The sequence below is a fragment of the Myodes glareolus genome, chromosome 22 (genome assembly GCF_982192425.1).
Source record: "Myodes glareolus chromosome 22, mMyoGla1.1, whole genome shotgun sequence".
NCBI classification, from domain to species: Eukaryota; Metazoa; Chordata; class Mammalia; order Rodentia; family Cricetidae; genus Myodes; species Myodes glareolus.
The window spans coordinates 41150258-41170203 of NC_142047.1; the positions used below are offsets into that span (position 1 = coordinate 41150258).

The following is a 19946-nucleotide window of genomic DNA, read 5'->3' on the forward strand; positions in this document are numbered from 1 at the left end:
TAATCCCAATGTGTGGAAGGTAGACGCAGGAAGATCGGGAGTTCAGGGCCACCCTTTCCTCCACGTCTCAAGTTCGAGGCCAGTGTGGGCTCTAAGACATCCTGTCTCAAAACAACAAAACAAAAATCAGAAAATTCTCTTTCCAGACAGCGTCCCAGCTTGCAGAGCTATTGCCGTCACACGTGGAACAGTCCCTGTTTTCATATTTGAGGCTACACATTTTGTGGTTCACTTTGTCCTGGCCTATACCCTCCTCACAGATGGATGCCGCCCACAAAGCAGAGTAAATGTTTTACATGAGAAAAGCAAGAGACAGGAAGCACATTGACAAGCTTCCAAAGATGACCTCCATTACCACAGATGGGCAGGGCCATTGTAACAGAAGCACAGTGAGCGTACACAGACTCAGTTACACCCAAAGTACTGTGTATCCATCGTTCTATTAACTACGATCCTGCTTCTCGTTCCCTGGTATTTTCCTGTATGATGATAAGTTTGATTGGTAAAAGATAAAAATGTTAAAACTATTCCCTTACTTTGATTATAAGGCAATGCAAAACCTAAAAGAGTAGTCCAAGAAAAAATTTTGCATTTTTAAAAATAGCTAACATAGATTTCGAGGCGGTGTTTGTACAAGACTCAATATCATTTTGTACACACGTATAATCAGTGCTTCACTAGTCAGTGCCTCCTTCTTGTGTCGTCGCTAACACCATCAATGTGACAGGATCTAGAATCCAGTAGCAGACAAATCTCAGAGTATACCTGAGAGAGGGTATCCAGGTTAGGTTAGCTGAGCTATTGAGGTTAGGGAAGACCCACCCTGGCCGTGAGCAGCTCGGTTCCAGGAGCTAGGATTACAGAACGAACAAGAAGGAGGAAGTGAGCTGGGCACCAGCATTTCTCTTTCTCCCTCTGCTTCCTGACTGTGAATCCATGTGCCCAGCTGTCCCTACTGCCATGCCTTATCTTCCACGATGGACTGGACCCTCAAACTCTGAACCAAAATAAACCTTCAGTCCTAGTTTTATTCCTGTGGCTGTGATAAGATGCCCTGACAAAAGCCATGTAAGGGAGAAAGGGCTTCTTCGGCTGTCAGGTCCAGGTCACAGCCCATCAAGGCAGGGGAACTAGGAGCAGCAGGTCACTTTACAACCACACTCTGGAGCAGACAGCTCTCCAGACTCTTAAACAATCCAGGACCAACTTCCTGGGGAATGGAGCCTCCTACAGTGGAAGGGTCTTCTCTCCTCAGTTAATCCAATCAAGATCATATCCCACGGACCAATCTGCTCTAGACCAGCCCTAATCAGAATCCCTTCCCAGGTGATTCTAGGCTGTGTCAAGCTGGAAATTAAAAGTAACCCTCATCTCTTCTTTTTGAAGGTATTTATTTATGTAATATGTGTGGATGTTTTGTTTGCCTATATGTCCATGTCTTGGTGTTCAAGGAGGCCAAAGAAGGGCATTGGGTTTCCTTGGACTGGACTTTAGGACAATTGTGAGCTACCAAGTGGGTGCTGGGAATTGAACTCAGGAATTTTGGAAGAATGGCCAATGCTCTTAACCACTGAGCCATCTCTCCAGCCTTCATACCGTCCTTCTTCGAATGGCTTTTGTAAGTACTTTGTCACAGTAATAACTAAATAGATAACACCCTGCTCCTTTGCTATGCTTCTCCACCTCAGATACTTCTAGAACTCCAAAGGAGATGCACGCTTACAAAAGCTCAGGCAGTTCCCTGTGGTGTCCTTGGCATTATTTTTACCTGTTCTGACCTGGTCTATTGCATGTCTCCACATCCCACAGACTGCTGGTATTGTCTGGCATCAGCAATGCCTACAGATACCAGTCTCCTGCTGCAGTACTGGTGCCTTAAGGAGCCAAACTTCTTAAGTGGGGAAGATGCTTTCTCTTCGCTTTTCTGAGTTACATTCTCCTAGAAGAATATTGTGAGCAGTGCCCATACCTGTGACTGGATATCTCTCAACACATTCTGTTTTCTCAGACACCTTAGCAACCTGGCACTCTTGAATCAGATCTAATTCATCAGGAGATGAGCTGAGGTGCTGCATCTGGGTGCAGATGCCTACTATCTCATTTTCTCTCCAAAGTCTGAGACTGTATGTCTGGGCCAAATCAATCTACTTCTTTAAGGTGAGTCCATCCTGGGTCTTGTACCTAAATATGGTTCTGGAGACCAGAAATTACCAGGTACTCCCAAGGATGGCCGTCTCTGAAACCCAGCAATGGACACAGACTTGGGCTAGAGGTAAGTCTCTTGTTGTTGACAACACCATCATCCTCATCTTTTTCTCCTCCTCCTCCTCTTTGCCTTCTTTCCCCTTCTCCTTCTCCTTCTTCCTTCTAAATTCAGTAAGATGGAAACTGGAGTTCACAAAACTCAAGATATTGACAGAATATTTATAGGATTATTCCTTCCCTGGATATAACAAAAATGAGAACTCTTTCAAGATCCTGGGTCAGGAAGACTAACTCCCTATACTAAATTCAAAAATGATCAAAGGAGAGAAAACCAGATTATCCTTAAAATCTCATCAGGTCCCCCAAAAGTTAAGTCTAAAGTCTGATGAACAAAAGACAGTGGGTTTTCCATAGCCACCCACCTCTTCTGTATTGCTCTGAAAGAATTCAATCCCCAGGAGTGGGTCTAGTCTCAGGGATTATTTCCATATTTTAAAAATCAGAATGAAACATGGAAAAAAGCTGCCTTCCTTATTATTTCAAACTGTCCTCTTTATATCTGGTATATATATTCATCAAAAAGATATTTCCTTTGGACTCCCATATTAAGCTTTATTTGGCACATAAGGAAAATTAAATCAGCCTTTGATCACTCAATAGTCACCAAATCTCTCAGGACAAAATTAGAGGAAATCTGCCCGAGCTCTGTCTATACTAGACACGCCCTCCTGGGCTGAAGAGCGCTGTGCAAGGCATGAAATGAAGAAGGCCACCCCGAATCAGGCACTGCACACCAGCAAGCATGTTTTAACACATTGTATAATGAAGGCTGACAAAGTACATTTTCACGTTGAGTGTGGTAGCACACGTCTGTAATCCCAGGGCCCAGGAGGCAGAGGCCAGTCTCCCTCCCTCATGTCTGATGCTGATTTCTTAAACTCCACTTTTAGGGAGAGACAGCCTATGTATGCAAATTTTTAAAAAGCTTGCTTTAATTAATTTGGTTATGATGATTTGGGTCAGGAGTCTTTCTCCTCACATCTTTAGGATTAACAAAACCTGAATGTCACTGTTTCATTATATTCAAGAGGACATTAAGGAAAATTTCCAACAATAAAAATAATGAGATAATGCCAGGTAGTAGCGGGAGCACTTAATCACAGTGCTTGGGGGGCAGAGGCAGGTGGATCTCTGTGAGTTCAAAGCCAGCTTGGTCTACAACGAGAGTTCCAAGAATTGCCAGAGGAGCCATTACACAGAGAAACCTCTCATAAAAAACAAAAAAAAACAACAAATGATGAGATAAATTACTCACTCCTACATATAAAGTGTGCCCTTGGTGTTAGATACTAAAAGCTCCTCCACCTACGCTGGGTGTGGTGGCACATGCTGCGAGGTAGAGATCAGGGAACTACCATCATCCTGGGCTATGCAGCAAGTTCCATGCCAGTTTGTGTTACACAAGGCCCTGTTTCAAAAATAACGAAATAAAACATTTTAAAAAATAGAATAAAATTCCTCTGTGAAATCTTAAAACAGTGTTGCCTTGACGTTAAAGTTAAATTTATATTGTTTAGTACTTGAGTTGGTAGATATATGAGCTGTTACTGTTTGTTTTCTTGGGTTTTTTTCCTACAATTTTTCAGAGAGGGGGGAATGGTGAGCTGGGAAGCAACTGGGGCAAAAGGCTAGGGAAAGTTCCAGTCAAGCTTCATTAATAACATCCAAAGTCCCACGGTCTGCCCTTTCCCTTTTTCAAGATGGCGGTCCTGGCGACAGTGCGGGCATGCGCGCGCAGCACTCTGGGAGCGGAAGTCGCCTCTCTGGCGGTAGTCAAACCGGAAGGGGAGGCACTGGGGCCTGGAGGAGCGGCCTGTGTCGTTGCAGTTGCCGGTGTTTGTGGGTCGCAGGGAGCCGGACCGGCGGGCGGGCAAGTGTCGCGATGCCGGAGCTGGCGGTGCAGAAGGTGGTGGTCCACCCCCTGGTGCTGCTCAGTGTGGTGGATCATTTCAACCGGTGAGCGGGCGGCGCGTGGCGGCCGCACGGCGCGGGGCTGCTGAGTCACGGGCGCTCCTGGCATAACGCGGCGGCCGGGGGATCGGGATGCGGGTGGGGGGCGGGAGACCTTGGCGGCTCCACACCACAGTGCTCGGAGCCCCCGCCGTGGCCGCCACTCCTGGGCCTGGCCCGCTTGTTGAGTGGCCGGAATCTGGACCCTGCTACCCGCCTCAGCCGCGCCTTTCACCAGGGCGGCTCGGTGTCACAGGACGGCGCCTCCGTCTCTCGTGTCCGTGCCTGGGAAGACTGTCACCGAAATTGTGGTCTCGGCGTCCCCGATGAACGACTCTATAGACGGGCATTGGTTGTAACCACCCAGTTTTAAGCGGGAAATCTGGTTGAATGGTACCTTAAAAACGTGGATAAGGTGCCGGTTTTTTCCCTAAAAAATGAGGCAGGTCCAGATTGGGTCATCCTACAGTGCCCCTGGATAGTTAGCTTCCTGCCACTTCCACCTTTCCCCAGCCGTTCTTCCTGCCAGACCTGTTGCACGTGTTTGGAAGTTTTACAAGATAATTAGTTGAATTCACAAATGTGAAAATCCAGTTGGGAGCGTGCTAGTGCGCGGCCCGAGCCAAGCTTTGTGCAGCTAACTCAACCAGAGCCCAAAACACCCTCGAGACAGAGCGTTTTGATTCCGGGTTCGGTTGCATTGCTTGTAGATGCCTGGGATTAACTGGATCTGTGGGCTTCCTACAGTAGATGCAGTTTTACTCCCTTGGAATGCTAAGGGAGGGCCCTTATGGTTGAACACGGCTTCGGTTTTATTCTGACACTTGGTGAGAACCTAGGAAGGGCAGACTCTGCTGGTGGCCGTGTCTTGGAACAGCTGGAGGACTCTAAAGACACAAGTGGACTTTTGTAAACTAAAAGGCCGGTGGGTGAAGTTCCCATTGGCATGTAGAAGCTCACTGTTTTGAAGTATTTTCATTGAATTTGGGGTGGGGAGTGGGGGGAGACACCAGGAATACAGACCCCTCGATTTCATTCTACCCATACCCCAGATTTAGTATTGATTTGCCAGGCTTTGTGTTAAAACACTACAGTTAAACTAACGAGAAGCTCGGGACTGGTGCAGAGGTGGAGTTCATTTTCACTGTGGCTTGTGTGTTTCCTTAGCAGAGAATTAAATTATTTCCAAATGGACAACTTGCTAGTGGTTTAAAAAGAAAAAAGTCTTGTACCTCCTTAGCAGAAAACCACAGGGGAGGTTTGAGACAGAGGTTGGCATTGTGAAGTAAAAAGCCTCTTGTTCATCCAGTCTTTCTCCCGTGTGCTTAGTCACCAGCTTCTTGCTGGCCTCTGCCTAATAAAGCAGAGAGAGAGAGAGAGAGGCTGCAGAATGGCACGTTGGAGCTTCAGGGTGGGGATCCACCTGGACCACTGGCCCTCCCAGAGGATGAAGTGCATCTGGAGCGGGTTTGCACAGCACAGAGGTTTGAGAGAGCTGGCTGCGCTGTAAAGCTGGTGCTGCTCTAGCGACCTCGTCCCTGAGATTGCAGTGTAGAGAAGAGAGTTTAAAGGAAAACTGGGAAAGAAAAAAAGAAAGTAGGAATTTTCTCCAAGCAAGCGTCTGCCGTCTTTAGAAAGTAACCTCCCAGTGTGTGTGTTAGGATAGTTTCCTTATCTTTCCTTACTGGGAACTAATCTGTTACATTTGTTTATGGACTTAGTTCCCACATAAACTAAATTGTATCTGTGCTGTTGAAACTCGCCACTGAGTAGCTAACTGTAGGGGCTGAGTGTCTGCCCGCCTCTAAAACCTGACCACCTGTTCTTCTCATTCAGAATTGGCAAGGTTGGAAACCAGAAGCGAGTCGTTGGTGTGCTTTTGGGATCATGGCAAAAGAAAGTACTTGATGTATCCAACAGTTTTGCAGGTAAAGTTTTGCATGGTTGGGATGTGGTTGGGATGTGAGCATTTTTTACTACAGCCTAAAGATCCTATTTCAGAATTGCTGTTTGAGCCTAACGGCTACACACTAGACCAGGAAGTGAGTATTTTTAACTCGCTGTGTCCATTGCAGCTGCTCATCTCTTGGAGTGCAAGAACTGCTCTCGATTGTGTGAACATAGGAGTGTGACTGCATCTCAGAACAAGCCTTCAGGATAGCCTGTTGGCTCTGACTCTAAATATTTGAACATTGGCTGTGGTAGAACAAGGAGGAAAGAAAGATTGGGGGGGGGGCTGTTAGCGTTAATACTCTGTCATGAATCTTTAACCATAATGCTACATTTATGTTCCGTGTATTGCTGGCAGGATCTGTGGTCTAGAAAAGGACAGTGGGTATTGTCTGTAACTGGCCATGCGGGAAATATCAGAAAGAATTGGACCTTTAGCCAGCCAGAGAGTATGTGTCCTTTTTTAAGAGTCTTCCCGGGATAGCAAAGTCGTTAGCATTTTAAGAGTAGCTGGGAATCTGGAGGTTTTGAAGGAAGGACTGCAGTGGACAGGTGAGGGCTCCACTGTGGCTGAGCGTCCGGCCCCTAGCGGAAGTCTTTATTTTCTTTTCTCCTCTCTCTTTAGTACCATTCGATGAGGATGACAAAGATGATTCTGTCTGGTTTTTAGACCATGATTATTTGGAAAACATGTATGGAATGTTTAAGAAGGTCAATGGTAAGTCTGAGTTTCTAATTGCTTGTGTGGTGTGTGTGTGTGTGTGTGTTTAAACCTGGTATCTGTGTGTCTTTGTTTATTGTCAAGGATCGATTCACTTAGCTGGACTAAGTGAAAATAGACTAGTGGTGGGTAAGAAAGAAATGAGGTAGGATGGATAATACAGTAGCAGTGTAAGGCCACGTAGACCATCTGTGCTGGAGACAGGCTGGTCCTGGGTCTACATGCCCCTTGAGCATGTACTGGCAGAGTGCATTGTTTCCTGTTACTTCAGAACACCAACTATGTCTCTTTGGATATAATCACCCCCTCCACACAGCTGCCGCCTGTGTGATGGGAATGTGATTTGTTCACATTTGTTTATGCATTGTTCTGTAATTGATATATGGTCACTTCACATGTGATTGGTCCCTAAGCAAGTCTGGGATACATTGTATCTACATCACACGCTGCTTATTTTCTGAGAGATTTCATAAATGTGTCAAGATTTATTTTTGTCTGGAATTTTCAAAAAGAAAACTTAAGTACTGGTGTTCTTGTTATTTTGATCTCAGTGAAATAATTAAAACTTACTAAGTTTCTGCTTCTTAGCCAGAGAACGGATAGTTGGGTGGTACCACACAGGCCCCAAACTGCACAAGAATGATATCGCCATCAATGAACTCATGAAAAGATACTGCCCCAACTCTGTAAGTACACTGCTCCCATAATCCTTTGCCAGCTGCTCAAGGGCATCATGGGAAGAACCTGGGTAGCAAACATTCATCGTTGCTTCTCTGTAGCTTTCAGTAGAGTGTGTTTCCGAGTAACTTGTTGTAACTAGTGTATTTAGCAAGTAACAGCACCTGCTGAGTGCCGTGTATACAACTGACTTAATCGTCTCAGTAACTGTATGTTGTCTTTATAAGTGAGAATATTAAAGTTAGGAATGGTTAGTGGGGCCAGCAAGAAGGCTTGGTGAGTAAAGGCCCTTGTCGCCAGACCTGACGAGTTCTTTCTCCTGGACCCACACTGGGGAAGGAGAGAACTGACTCCCACAATTGTTCTCCTTCCCTACCTCTCTCTCTTGTAAAATGTAATTTTAAATGTAAATTTTTTAAAAAAGTTTAGTAAGATCTGGTGGAGAGTGGGGCAGAGGTTGAAACTTGGATTCTTGTGACTTGATGGATCGTGTGAAATACCAGCTTATTTCTTGTTGAACATTCTGGCTTGTTTCTAATTGAATGAAGGAAATAATCCAAGTGACAGGAGGAAAAGCTGAAGTTGTGCCTTGTCAGGAGAGAAATTTGCTAATTTGTGTTTTTTGCCAGGTGCTGGTCATTATTGACGTGAAGCCAAAGGACCTAGGACTTCCCACCGAAGCTTACATTTCAGTGGAAGAAGTTCATGATGTGAGTCATTCGTTCTGGGCTGGAGATTAGGTTAGCAGGTTCTTGGGTAGGTTTTTTAGGGTTGTTGTTCATGTTCAACTCAACAAATCTTTATCTGTCTGTAACAAAAAGAAGGTGTTGGTTCCTGCTTGCAAACTAGCCTTGAGTTTTAAAGTCATCAGATTTTAGAAATAGAAAAGGATCAAAGAAACTATAATCCTTTTTCACTAAAGACACTGAAGCCCCGAGTAGTCAGATGAAACCCAAGACCTTCACAGCGAAGGAGAGGCCAGGCCCAAGAGTGAGGTCCTAATCAGTACAGTGTACAGGCTCCTTTTGAAGATTTCAGTCCCTTCAGACAGGTCCTAGGTTTTCAAATACAGCACGAAGAGCTGTCAGGTGCCAGACCTGTGATCTTTTGACACTTGGGTTGCAGTCAGTAGAACAGTGAGCAGTAAGTAGCCAGCCTTTCTCTGTCCTTAGGAAAGCTGGTTGTGAGCTCGTGGGGAGAGCCTGATAAAACAGGCTGTCCAAGGAGCCCGATCTTCACAGTCAAGAGGGATTCAGGTTGTAATATTTCTCTTACTATACAGATATAGAATTTGGAAAGGGTTGTTCTAGGGTGGCTCCCTCCTAAGCCTGGTCCTGTTTTTGCTTTTGTTTTGTAGCTCCAGGAAACTTAAATCTAAATGTATTGTTTGGTTGCAGTAAAGCTTTATCCCTGGTCTTGACCCAGTTGTCATGAAGTCCTAACAGACTGGAAGGCTTCGGCCATCTTAGTGTCAAGGCTAGAGTGCCTTTGGGGGCTTCTCACACCATCCTGAATATGAGAGCCAGCCTCACTTCCAGCAGGTGCAGTGTGCGATATGACTTAGAGATTTGTCCAGGGCCTGTGGCTTACTGTGCACAAGCTGGTAGAGCCCTCACGGGAGCACAGCCTCTGCTGGCAGTCGGTCTAAAAAGTGTCCTCAAGTTCCACCATGGAGTCACTCGGTGGTCAGGTGAACCAGCCCCCGACCTGGTCCCACCCCCACCTGCCCTGTGGATGCTTTCCTTCAAACCACTAGTCATTGGTTGTATCACATTTGGGTCAGGGCTGGTATATGTTTAGGTTAAATTTGTTGGCATGAATATATGTGTATATTCATGTATATCGAGTGCAGTATTTCTAGAAAGAACTAAATTCTTAACCCGAGTCTTCTGAGCACTGATCCCCAAGTGTGGGCTTGAGGGAATACAGTTTTCCTTGACAAGACAGATTTCTACAGAGAACACTTTAGTGGCGACATGGTGCGAACAAGCTAGCAGCAGTGTCCCAGCGATTCGGCTGTGAGAAGAGAAACATGCCAGTTGGCTTGTTGATAATAAATAACAAAAGTTAAGCTTTTTCTCACAGGACGGAACGCCAACATCAAAAACTTTTGAGCATGTGACCAGTGAAATTGGGGCAGAGGAAGCTGAGGAAGTTGGAGTGGAACACTTGTTGAGGTGAGCCGGTGGGGACTGGAGAAGTGACTCAGCAGTGAGGAACACTTGCTGCTCTTGCAGGAGCACCCCATGACAGCTCACAACTACCTGTGACTCCAGTACTAAGGAATCTCACGCGCTCTTCTCACCTCCAAGAGCACTAGGGACGTACGTGGTGCACATACAGATAAGCAGGCGTGCACACCAGGAACAAAAATAAAAAAAAAATCAGTCTGGGCATGGTAGTGTACAGTTTTAATTCTAGCACTTGAGAGGCAGAAGCAGATGGATCTCTGAATTCGAGGGCAGGGGGTGGAGGGAGTGGAGATCTTTGTACAGTGCCAGAGTTAGCTGCCTAGTGAGCCATTTGTAGAAGGGATTTGTTAGGAGTTCAGGGTCAGGTTAGCCACTGTGCTTCTCAGGTAAATGAGTCACAGCCCCTTTCTGAGCCTTTGGTTTCTTTCTGGCTTTTTAAAATGGGGTCTCATTGTAGCCCAGATTAGTCAAAGTTGCCATCCTTCTCCCTCATCCTGCAAGGTACTGGGATTCAAGGCATGAGCAGCCACTTCCAGCTCTTTGATTTCTTACAAATCAATGTGGTTGAACAAGTTCAACTCTGAAGTGTCTTGGCTGAGGCTGCATGGCTGTGACAGGACACACACACGTGTAAACACAGGCCTGTGCTATCCAGTGATCAGTGTGTTTCTGCAGAGACCCTTCATCCTGGGATGGAATTTGTGTGAGAGTGTACTTGAAAGATTTCATGTTCACCTACACTTAAGGTCTTCCAGACTCTGAAAATGACCACTGACTGATTTAAGCTGCTCAACATTCTATCAAAACCGGGGGGAAATGTCATCCTTTCTAAACCATGGATGCCAAGGCAGAGAACTAAACAAGGTTACCTGTGAGGACTGGAGAGATGTGTGGCCATTGGTTAGGAGCACTGACTGTTGTTACTGAGAACCTAGTTTGGTTCCCAACATCCAGGTCAGGTAGCTCACAACTGCTTCTAACTCCAGGGAAATCTGATGCCCTCTTCTGGCCTCTGAGAGCATTGCACTCATATATAATACAGTTAAAAATAAAATTTTCTGAAGACCCAGGGGACCAGAAAGTTGCTGCTGATCTGAACTGTTGTCCTTACATTTGTGAATGTGTAATCTGATGCCCTTTCTGCCTTTTGGGTTGTTCCAGAGACATCAAGGACACTACAGTGGGAACTCTCTCCCAGCGGATCACAAACCAGGTCCATGGTTTGAAGGGACTGAACTCCAAGCTCCTGGACATCAGGAGCTACCTGGAGAAAGTAGCCAGTGGCAAGCTGCCCATCAACCACCAGATCATCTACCAGCTGCAGGACGTCTTCAACCTGCTGCCGGACGCCAGCCTGCAGGAGTTCGTCAAGGCCTTCTATCTGAAGACCAATGACCAGATGGTGGTGGTGTACTTGGCCTCGCTGATCCGCTCTGTGGTCGCCTTGCACAACCTCATCAACAACAAGATTGCCAACCGGGATGCAGAGAAGAAGGAGGGACAGGAAAAGGAAGAGAGCAAGAAGGAGAGGAAGGACGAGAAAGAGAAGGAGAAGGGCGACGGAAAGAAAGAAGAGAAAAAGGAGAAAAAGTAAATCATGTAGCTTTTTTTATTTGTAAATTAAAATCTTATAAACTAACTTGGTGTGCCACTAGAGGGTTCTTTGTCCCATTTGGTGCTTGTTAAAAAGCTGTCCTGACAAGCACTCTGCCTGTGGCATTCTGTGGAGATGAGTGGACAGAAGGACCGATCTCAGCCCTACACTGCAGCTTCAGCTGCACGCATTGGGGGTGTGCTGGGAGGAGATCAGCATAATCTTTGGCACCCTTCATTCTGTTATCCTTAAAACCAGGACTGAGTGTGTTTTCCTGTCTTAGAAGATCCATGGCATCTGTTGGTAATTGGCAAAACCGCTAAGTGGAATTCTTGGATCACATACTCTGTGCCACCAAACACTTGAGCTCTGACCCTTCTGAACTCTTCAGCCATACCACATTTTGGACCTGTAACTCTAGCATTCTTAGGGCTTAGGGTTTGGGTCCATGTATTGTTTACCTTCAAAGATACAATTAAATGGCTTGGTTTTTAAGTCTGTGTTCTAGTGGTTTGTGTTGCTTTCAGAAGCAAGCAAAACAGTTGTCGGCTGCTGCTGCAGTGGGTCCTAAGAACTCTGGGCAACAGGTTAATGGGAGGATTCTCTGAGAATGAAACACTGAGAAATGGACAGGGTGTCCCCAGGGAAGGCACACGGTAAGGAATTTGACACAGGACAGTCACACAGCTGGCAGTTCATCCTGTTTTGAGACAAGATCTCACTGTAGCCCTGGCTGTCCTCCCAAGTACTGGTATTAAAGGCATGCACCACCATATCTGCCCTGCTAATTCCTTGAACACCCACAGCATTCTTGAGAATTCTCAAGTCTACCACTTGAGCTAACATGTTCACAAGCTTAAAAATACTATAATGAAAAGTAAGCTAACGATTAAATGAATGGGGTTAAGATTGGAAGCATAGACCTGCCAGAACACCAGTTAGTGCAAATGCTGACGGGTTTGAAACCTGTGTTAGGTCACTGAAGTTCATTAAGATTCTGAGATCCAAAGGTCAAATGACAGTTTCATCTAGTCTAGAACTGTGATGTTTGCACATCTAACTGGATAAAAAAAAAATGTGGAATATGTAATTTAAATTTGATGGGGAGGAGCTCCCAAGGCCCTGCCCTTCCCTCCCTCCTTGTTGCTGGGTTGTCTGTCCTCGGTAAGGTAGCTGTTACTACACTGCTGTAAGAAAACCCTAAGTCAGTTCACTGGATCACAAACACCCACAAAAGACTTGAAAATAGGAGGAAGGGGCAATGGGTGAATATGATTAAAATGCATATGTGTATAAAAATGTTATAATGGAGCCCATTAGGGTATAATACATGCTAGTAAAAAATTTAATATAAGATAGACCCAAGATCACTGAATTGAAGATTAGAGATGGATGGGGTTGCCATTTTTTAGAACATGCTAACTTTTTCTTCAAAGAGTGGGGAAGAAAAACAGGTTGCCATGGTCCTGAAGCTTGGGGTAGGAGGACCGTGGAGAGTCATCTAAGGGGTGGGTCCTTCCTGTAAAAGTCAAAGGCTGAGTGCATACCTGAACTGAGGCCATGCAGACTGGGCTTCAAAGCCTTCCCAGTGCCAAAGCATTAAGCTCATCCCATTTAATGAACTGGATATTTATTGAATAAGAGCGGTACTGGCTTGACTTACTCTGTTTACTAGTGTGACCCACATGTGGGCAAACGGACTGTTTGTTCCTAGCGGGGCCTTCAGTTTCTAAGGGAAGTAGACTAGTGTGTCTCAGTGGTCATTTGCCTATCAGCGGTGAACCCTGTGCTCAGTCGCCAGCACAGCATAAAACAGAGAATATAACAGGAGGCAGGGGCAGACAGATCACTATAAGTTCAAGGCCAGCCCGGCCCACACAGCAAGTTTCACAACAGCCAGGGTTTTGAAAAAGTCAAGAAGAGCTAAAACAGCTTGTAACTTGAGTATATTTTCTAGGGCCAAATTGCTATCCCGTAGGTCAGCGTAGACTTTGATAGAGTCGCCTGTACAAGTGACCATGGATTTGACTGCCAACCCACGAGCCAGGCTTAAAACGAAGATTTGTGCTTATACAACCTGGCAGTCTCAAGATTTCTACATAAATTGTTCTTTGGGACCACTGAAGAGAGAGATCAGTGCAGAACTGTGGTCCCAGGGCGGGCTCTCTCCCACACACAGGCGCGTTAGCCTTCCTTCAATTCCCAGCATTGCAGCCGGACCTGCGCTGACAAGCAGGCAGAGCACTATTCCTTCCTGGTTTTCTGTTTGAGAGTATCTGAAATAGCCTTGAGATGGTACTACGGTGGTCTGAATAAAATGTCCCCCTTAGGTCTAGTGCCTCTAGACTGGGAAGATTTAGGAGGTATGACCTTGTTGGAGGAATTATGTCACTGGGTGGTGGTGACTTTGAGGCTTCAAAAGCCAATTGAGTTCACATTGTGTTAGTTAGCTCAGCTCCCTGCTGTGGCTCCAGGTGTGAGCTCTCAGCCCTCAGCCAGCTTCGGCCTGCCTGCCTCCCACCTGCTGTCCCTGCCATTATGGACCCCTAACCTCGGAAGCCATAAGCCCAAATAAACTTGTAAAATGTAGTGTTCTCAGTCCCAGCAATAGAGCGGTGGCAGAGGTTTTTCACAAGAAATGTCCCTCACAGATGCAGAGCTTTGAACGCCTGGTGGTGTCTGGGGATGCACAGGCCTTGCTGGTGGAAGTATGTCACTGGGGGCAGGATCTGAGCGTTCATAGCCTTGCCCTACTTCAGTTTCCCATGCCATTGGAATGTGTCTGCTGCCCTGCCTCACTGCCGTGGTGGGTTCTTATCCCTCCCCGGAATCACAAGCACAAACAAAATTTCCCATAATGAAAGTTGCTTTGGGTCATGGAGTCTTGACATAGCAACAGAGAGTAACTGATAAAGAGCTATCCTTGAGTTTCTCCTTATTAATAAGATGGAAGCTGTCAGAATTGAAAGGGTGCAGCGCCAACCGACTAAATGTCCTTCAGTTTAGCTCAGATTATCAGTCACCAAAAGGACAAAGAGGGTTCATTGTTGAGGGGCTCCCTAATTTTCCAATGTGCTAGATGCACATTGTCTTTCTTTTGTTTTGTTTGGGTTTGTTTTTGTTTTTTCGAGACAGGGTTTCTCTGTAGCTTTGGAGCCTGTCCTGGAACTTGCTCTTGTAGACCAAGCTGGCCTCGAACTCACAGAGATCCGCCTGCCTCTGCCTCCCGAGTGCTGGGATTAAAGTCGTGTGCACCACACACACATGGTCGTTCAAGGAGAAATTGGAGAGTGGGCTTTATTCCCACTCCTAGAAGCCCCTTCAATTGAGAGTCCAACCATGCACAACATGTCTCTTCAAATAAATGGTGCTGATCTTGAGGGGGTTCTGGGCAGTTATTCCACCCACCTACCTATGAAAAAGGGGACTGAATCAAGAACTGCTTGTCAGACTTCACCGTGAGAAAAATAATAATTAGTCGGACTTTTTCCAGAAAATAGGAAGGACTTAATCTGACTTATAATACCAATATTCTCAACATAATGGTAGCCCCAACACTCTCACAAATCAAAGCTGGCTTTGGAATTGGACAGTGGCTAGCCTTCTCTAAATCCAAAGTATGTTGTTAAAAACAAAATCAGGCCTTGAGAGATGGCTCAGAGGTTAAGAGTTAAGGACTGCTCTTCCAGAGGTCCTGAGTTCAATTCTCAGCAACCACATGGTGACTCACACCATCCATAATGAGATCTGGTGCCCTCTTCTGACCTGCAGGCATACATGCAGGCAGAAACACTGTATACATAATAAATAAATCTTTTTTAAAAATCTGAGTTTCTATTTCATATCAGGAGCCCCCCTGGTGTGGGACAGAAGGAAAATAAAAATCTAGGGACTAAGATTATCAAAACTCTGCTTTCAAAAATTCTACTTCTCCCCCATACCTATTTTTGTCTCTATGGTACTTTTCTTTAAATATATTTCTATCGAAATTCAGACTTACATATTGACATAAATGATGTTTAAATTTTTCCACCGGTGAACAATATATTTTCCTTCGGTAATCTCTGAAGTCTCCAGAAAGAAGATGGGGCCCCACAACAATGATCCCACCTGGATCTTATGATACCATTGAGCTGATAGGCACCACTCAAAGGCCAGTTTTGGGCTACAAACTGCTCAAACTTGGCTAGCTGAGATGGTGTACCTACTTACAACATTCTGGCCAGAACTTCGAATAAGAACTTAAAAAAAACCATATCAACTACTCAGAGACTATCTATAATTGTACTAGACAATAATCTTGAGACTTAACCATCATTTTAGTTTTCACAGGATCCCACAGAAATAACATCGGCCCCATAACAGCTAAAAGTAATTCTAAAAAGACAATGTCCCCTCTCCCCAAAAAAAATTGTCCTCAGAGTTAAGGACAATTGTCATCTGTTAGGGCTTGGCTAGAAGTTGTATAGGGTTGGGGGTAGAAATGAAGTAGGCTCGGGAATCTCTTTTGGAAAAGAAAAAAAAAACGGGGGATTGGGTAGAATAATAGGTAGATTAGTGTGTCTACTTGTGAACTATTAGTTATAGATAGTTTACATTGGTATGGAATCTTGCATATTGATACATATGTAAAATTATCCTTGTATTTCTGTCTAAGATAATTTGTATATTGATAGAAATTCAAATTATATTTGTGATATTGAGTACCCTCCTATTTCTGTTTACAATATGTGTACACATATGCAAAGTTGTTTTGTCATATTGTACGCATGCATGTTTCTACCTCTGCTTAAGATATTTTGCATACTGATGCAATTTTAGGATCTATTTATCATATTGCACTTTACATTTCTACCGCTGATCAAGATACTTAAATATGTTGTTTACATTTTGAGGTCATTGTCCTGCTTTGCTTCACATATGTTTAAAGATAGTTTAACTTTATAACGTGAAACCTTAGTCTTTAGGCTATATAGGTATTAAAAATTACAAGTTAATAGTCACCCATGTTTGTCACACTTATAGTTAGGCTAGTCAGGTTCTCTAGATGCACAGAGATTGTACCATGTAATCTTCAAATACTTCAAAGAACTGTAAAATATGGCATTCAAGTAACTCAGAATGCTGTTGATGTGAGACATGATTGCTCCTGGTAGCACCGATTTATTCCCAAGAGAATGTTGGGCACTGAAGACACTTCCCTTGGAGCTTGTTTCCTTCTTGGCAAAATTGGCCTTCAAGCAAAGAACCGCCCACGCCTCTACTACTGACAATATGCATGCTGTCCAAACCGGACAAGCAAGATGCAAACAAAAATGACTGCCAAACTAGCCAGGATAGGGTAGGACAATCTTTCAAAATTTCCTGACTCTGAAAATGGTCTTAGGTACTCTAGGCCTTAGCCAAAGCTGGTTGCTCCAACATTGCAAATGAGATTTGGGGTGACTATCCAGATAACCAGCTGTCTCTATCATTTCTTGTACCTTTTGGAAGTTACTTGCTTCACTTCCTGCTTGCTCAGGTAATATTATTTTCCTCCTCAGGTCTTTGATGGGGTTAAAGACTAAATAGTCATAGCTACTTTCCTCTCATAACTTAGTTGAGACATTTTTAGTATAAGACTTAGATTCCTCAGAATAGGACAACTATTGAAATAATCTCTTGGTTTTTGCTAACTACCTTAGAATGAACATTTAGCATTGTTTCTTGCTTGATGTTGTTCATGTTGGTTGTAGTTCTATTTTTATGTATGTTTTTGCCTTTTCGTTTTCCTTGACAACACTTGATGTTGTTCTTATATTGCATATAGCTTTGTATTCGGTTTAGAACCCTCTTATTTAGACAAAAGAGGGAGGTGTTTTGGAAATTCATTCAGCCAATAGCCTCTCAGGTACCAGGCCATTAGGGCATGGTCTGAGGTACTGTAAGCACAGATGAAAGAATTCTCACTCTCTTAGCTGGTGGTCTGGATTCTGTTTGCAGCTCCCAGTGCCCACAGACCCGAGGACTGCAGCGCTTTCTTATTGTGAGTGTTCCCCAAATAAACACTGGTTATCTTTTATTCTGGGTTCTCATGGACTTCCTTTACTATGCCTACCGGCAGGTTTGAAAGGTGTAGAAATGTTGATATGACCCACAAGAGGAAAAGCTTGCAAGTTCATTCTGTGTAACACAGACAGGCACAGCCCTGCCTGGCCACTCAGCATCATCCACTTTTACATGACGACTTTTACAAACTTAATTAAAGCCAGGCAGTAGAGGCACATGCCTCTAATCCCAGCACTCATAGGCAGAGGCAGAAGGATCTCTGTGAGTTTGAGACCAGCCTGGTCTACAAGAGCTAGTTCCAGGCTAGGCCCCAATGGTACAGAGAATCCCTGTCTCGAAAAACCAAAAAAAAAAATGTAATTAATATTTTTGTCAAATAACTAGATAAAAATTCATTTTGGAAGTAGAGAAATGGAATTGTAGGAAGGAAACAAGGAAAAGTCAAGGAAGCAGCCGCTGTGGAAACCATGTTTTTCCTTATTCCTCTTTGGAGGCAATCTGTTCTTGGACACTAGGTGGCGCCATTGTCTGCTAACCCCTTTCGGCAAACGACGTTCTTGATTGCTAGTTTTAGATAGACTTGAGAAATTCCTCTGAAATCATTTCTTGCCGCTTTTGTTTAGAGTTGCAACCATTCAGGAAAGATTTCGGGAACACCCTAGACCGTGTCTGAGTGCTAAGACCGGGTGAAGCTGGCACAGGGCTCTGTACTCTGCCTACACTACTTAACTGCCTGTGCAGAAATCTGCCGCTCCCGGGTCCTTGTTGACCTACAGTCTCTCTTCAGCACACAGTTCTCCCAGCTGGGTGCGAGGTCTGGATTTGCTGTCGTTTATACTGATTTCCCCGATGTAAGCATCCCAGGGATGATCCGAGAGATTCGAAGAATTGTGAAGTACATCCATAAAGACACAGCGAAATGACCTCGAGTACACACGTGAATCCTAGTGTGGCGGCCAACTCCTGCCTTCCCAGCACTTGGGAGGTAGAGACAGGCAGGCGGATCAGGAGCCCAAGGCCCTCTGCTCCCCCACCCCCACCCCATTGAGATTTTTGCCTCAACAAACCAGAGAGAGAGAGACAGACAGAGACAGAGAGAGACAGAGAGAGAGAACATGTAAGATATAGTGAGATAATCTGGATGTTTGAGTCATGGTCTTTTAAAAATAGAATCTAATTGTAGGCTTTTTTGTTTTCTGTTCTGTCTTCAGCACTAGGCTTGGAATCCAGGTGTGTGACAGATGTTTTACACCACTGAATAGCAACCCTCCCCCCCCCCATTTTTAGGGTCATTTTGTTTGTTTGGTTTTTGGGTTTGGGTTTTCTGGTTGTTGTTGTTTGGTTTTGTTTTTGAGACAGGGTTTCTTTGTGTAATATCTCTGGCTATCCTGGAACTCTTTGTAGACCAGGCTGGCCTCAAACTAGCAGAGATCCACCTTCTTTTGCCTCCATAGTACTGGGATTAAGGTATGTGCCACCACATCCTGCTTTTAAGGTCATTTTTAATGATGGTTATATTTAGATAGCAGTAAAAAAAAAAAAAAAAACCCTCAAAGTTTAGTCATGAACTTTTGAAAACTTTTTCAAACTGGCTCCAAGGTTTATAACAAAACCCTGACCCTGACCCCCCAAAGTCCTATCTCTACCACCTCTGTGACCCTGTTAGGTAAATCCCAAAGCACTGTCACAGGCTTATTATATTATTGTTATTGTTGCTGCATCCGAGGACAAATTGCAGGGGTCGGTACTCACCTTCCACTGTGTGGGTTTCAGGGAGCAAACCGTGGTTGTCAGGACTGGCAGTTACCTGCTGAGTCATCTCATCTACCCAAGTTTTGGTTTTCCACCTGTTCGTTTCTAACCTCTTCTAAAACAATTAGCAAGACTCATCAAATTCCCTTTACCCCACCTCAGGTTGTAGGTGACACATCTTTGACCAGGGCTGGGGACTCTTCTGAAAGGGTGTGTTGACTGGGTGGCAGACTCAAGTCCCATTTTTTTTTTTTTCAGCAAGGGTGTCATGAGCAGGGACGTGATGGCACACATGGCGGGGGGCATGGTGGTACACGCCTTTAATCCCAGCACTCAATAAGCAGAGATAGGCAGATCTCTGTGAGGTGGGGGCCAGCCTGGTCTATAGTGCAAGTTCCAGGACAGCCAGGACTGTTACACTGAGAAACCCTGTTTCGAAAAACCAAAAAAGAAAGGGGGGGGGTGTCATGTATCCATGCTGTCCTCAACTCACTGCGTAGCCAAGGATGACCTTGGATCTTTTATCCCCTTTCCTCCGCCCCCAAGTGCGGGGATCACAGGTATGAACTACTGCACTGGCTAGTTTCGTGTCCATTTCACTCAAATTAGAGTCATCTGAGAAGAGGAAACCTCGGGTGACAAAATGTTCCCATAAAATGGAGCTGTCAGCAAGCCTGTAGGGCATTTTCTTAATTGGCGATTGATGGGTAGGACCCAGTGCATTGTGGGTGGTTCTATCTCTGGGCTGATGGTCCTGGGTTCTACAAAAAAAGCAGGCTGAGCAAGTAATGAAAAC

At 44.9% G+C, this 19946-nt stretch overlaps 1 protein-coding gene across 1 annotated transcript; it reads left to right on the top strand.

Annotated features, from left to right (window-relative positions):
• The first annotated feature begins 4048 nt into the window (after nt 1–4048).
• Nucleotides 4049–11845, top strand: Psmd7 (proteasome 26S subunit, non-ATPase 7). Its single transcript, XM_048437327.3, has 7 exons — nt 4049–4221; nt 6052–6143; nt 6791–6883; nt 7475–7572; nt 8194–8274; nt 9650–9741; nt 10918–11845. Exons 1-7 carry the CDS (start codon nt 4148–4150, stop codon nt 11348–11350), a joined length of 963 nt encoding a protein of 320 aa, XP_048293284.1. The 5' UTR covers nt 4049–4147; the 3' UTR covers nt 11351–11845.
• Nucleotides 11846–19946: the final 8101 nt, after the last annotated feature.

What these genes read in the sequence shown, in the direction of transcription:
- Psmd7 (XM_048437327.3), top strand. Translation starts at nt 4,148, where the DNA reads ATGCCGGAGCTGGCGGTGCAGAAGGTGGTGGTCCACCCCCTGGTGCTG. An exon ending in TGTATCCAACAGTTTTGCAG is followed by an intron (nt 6,144 to 6,790) that starts GTAAAGTTTTGC and finishes CTCTCTCTTTAG; the next exon opens with TACCATTCGATGAGGATGAC. An exon ending in AAAGATACTGCCCCAACTCT is followed by an intron (nt 7,573 to 8,193) that starts GTAAGTACACTG and finishes GTTTTTTGCCAG; the next exon opens with GTGCTGGTCATTATTGACGT.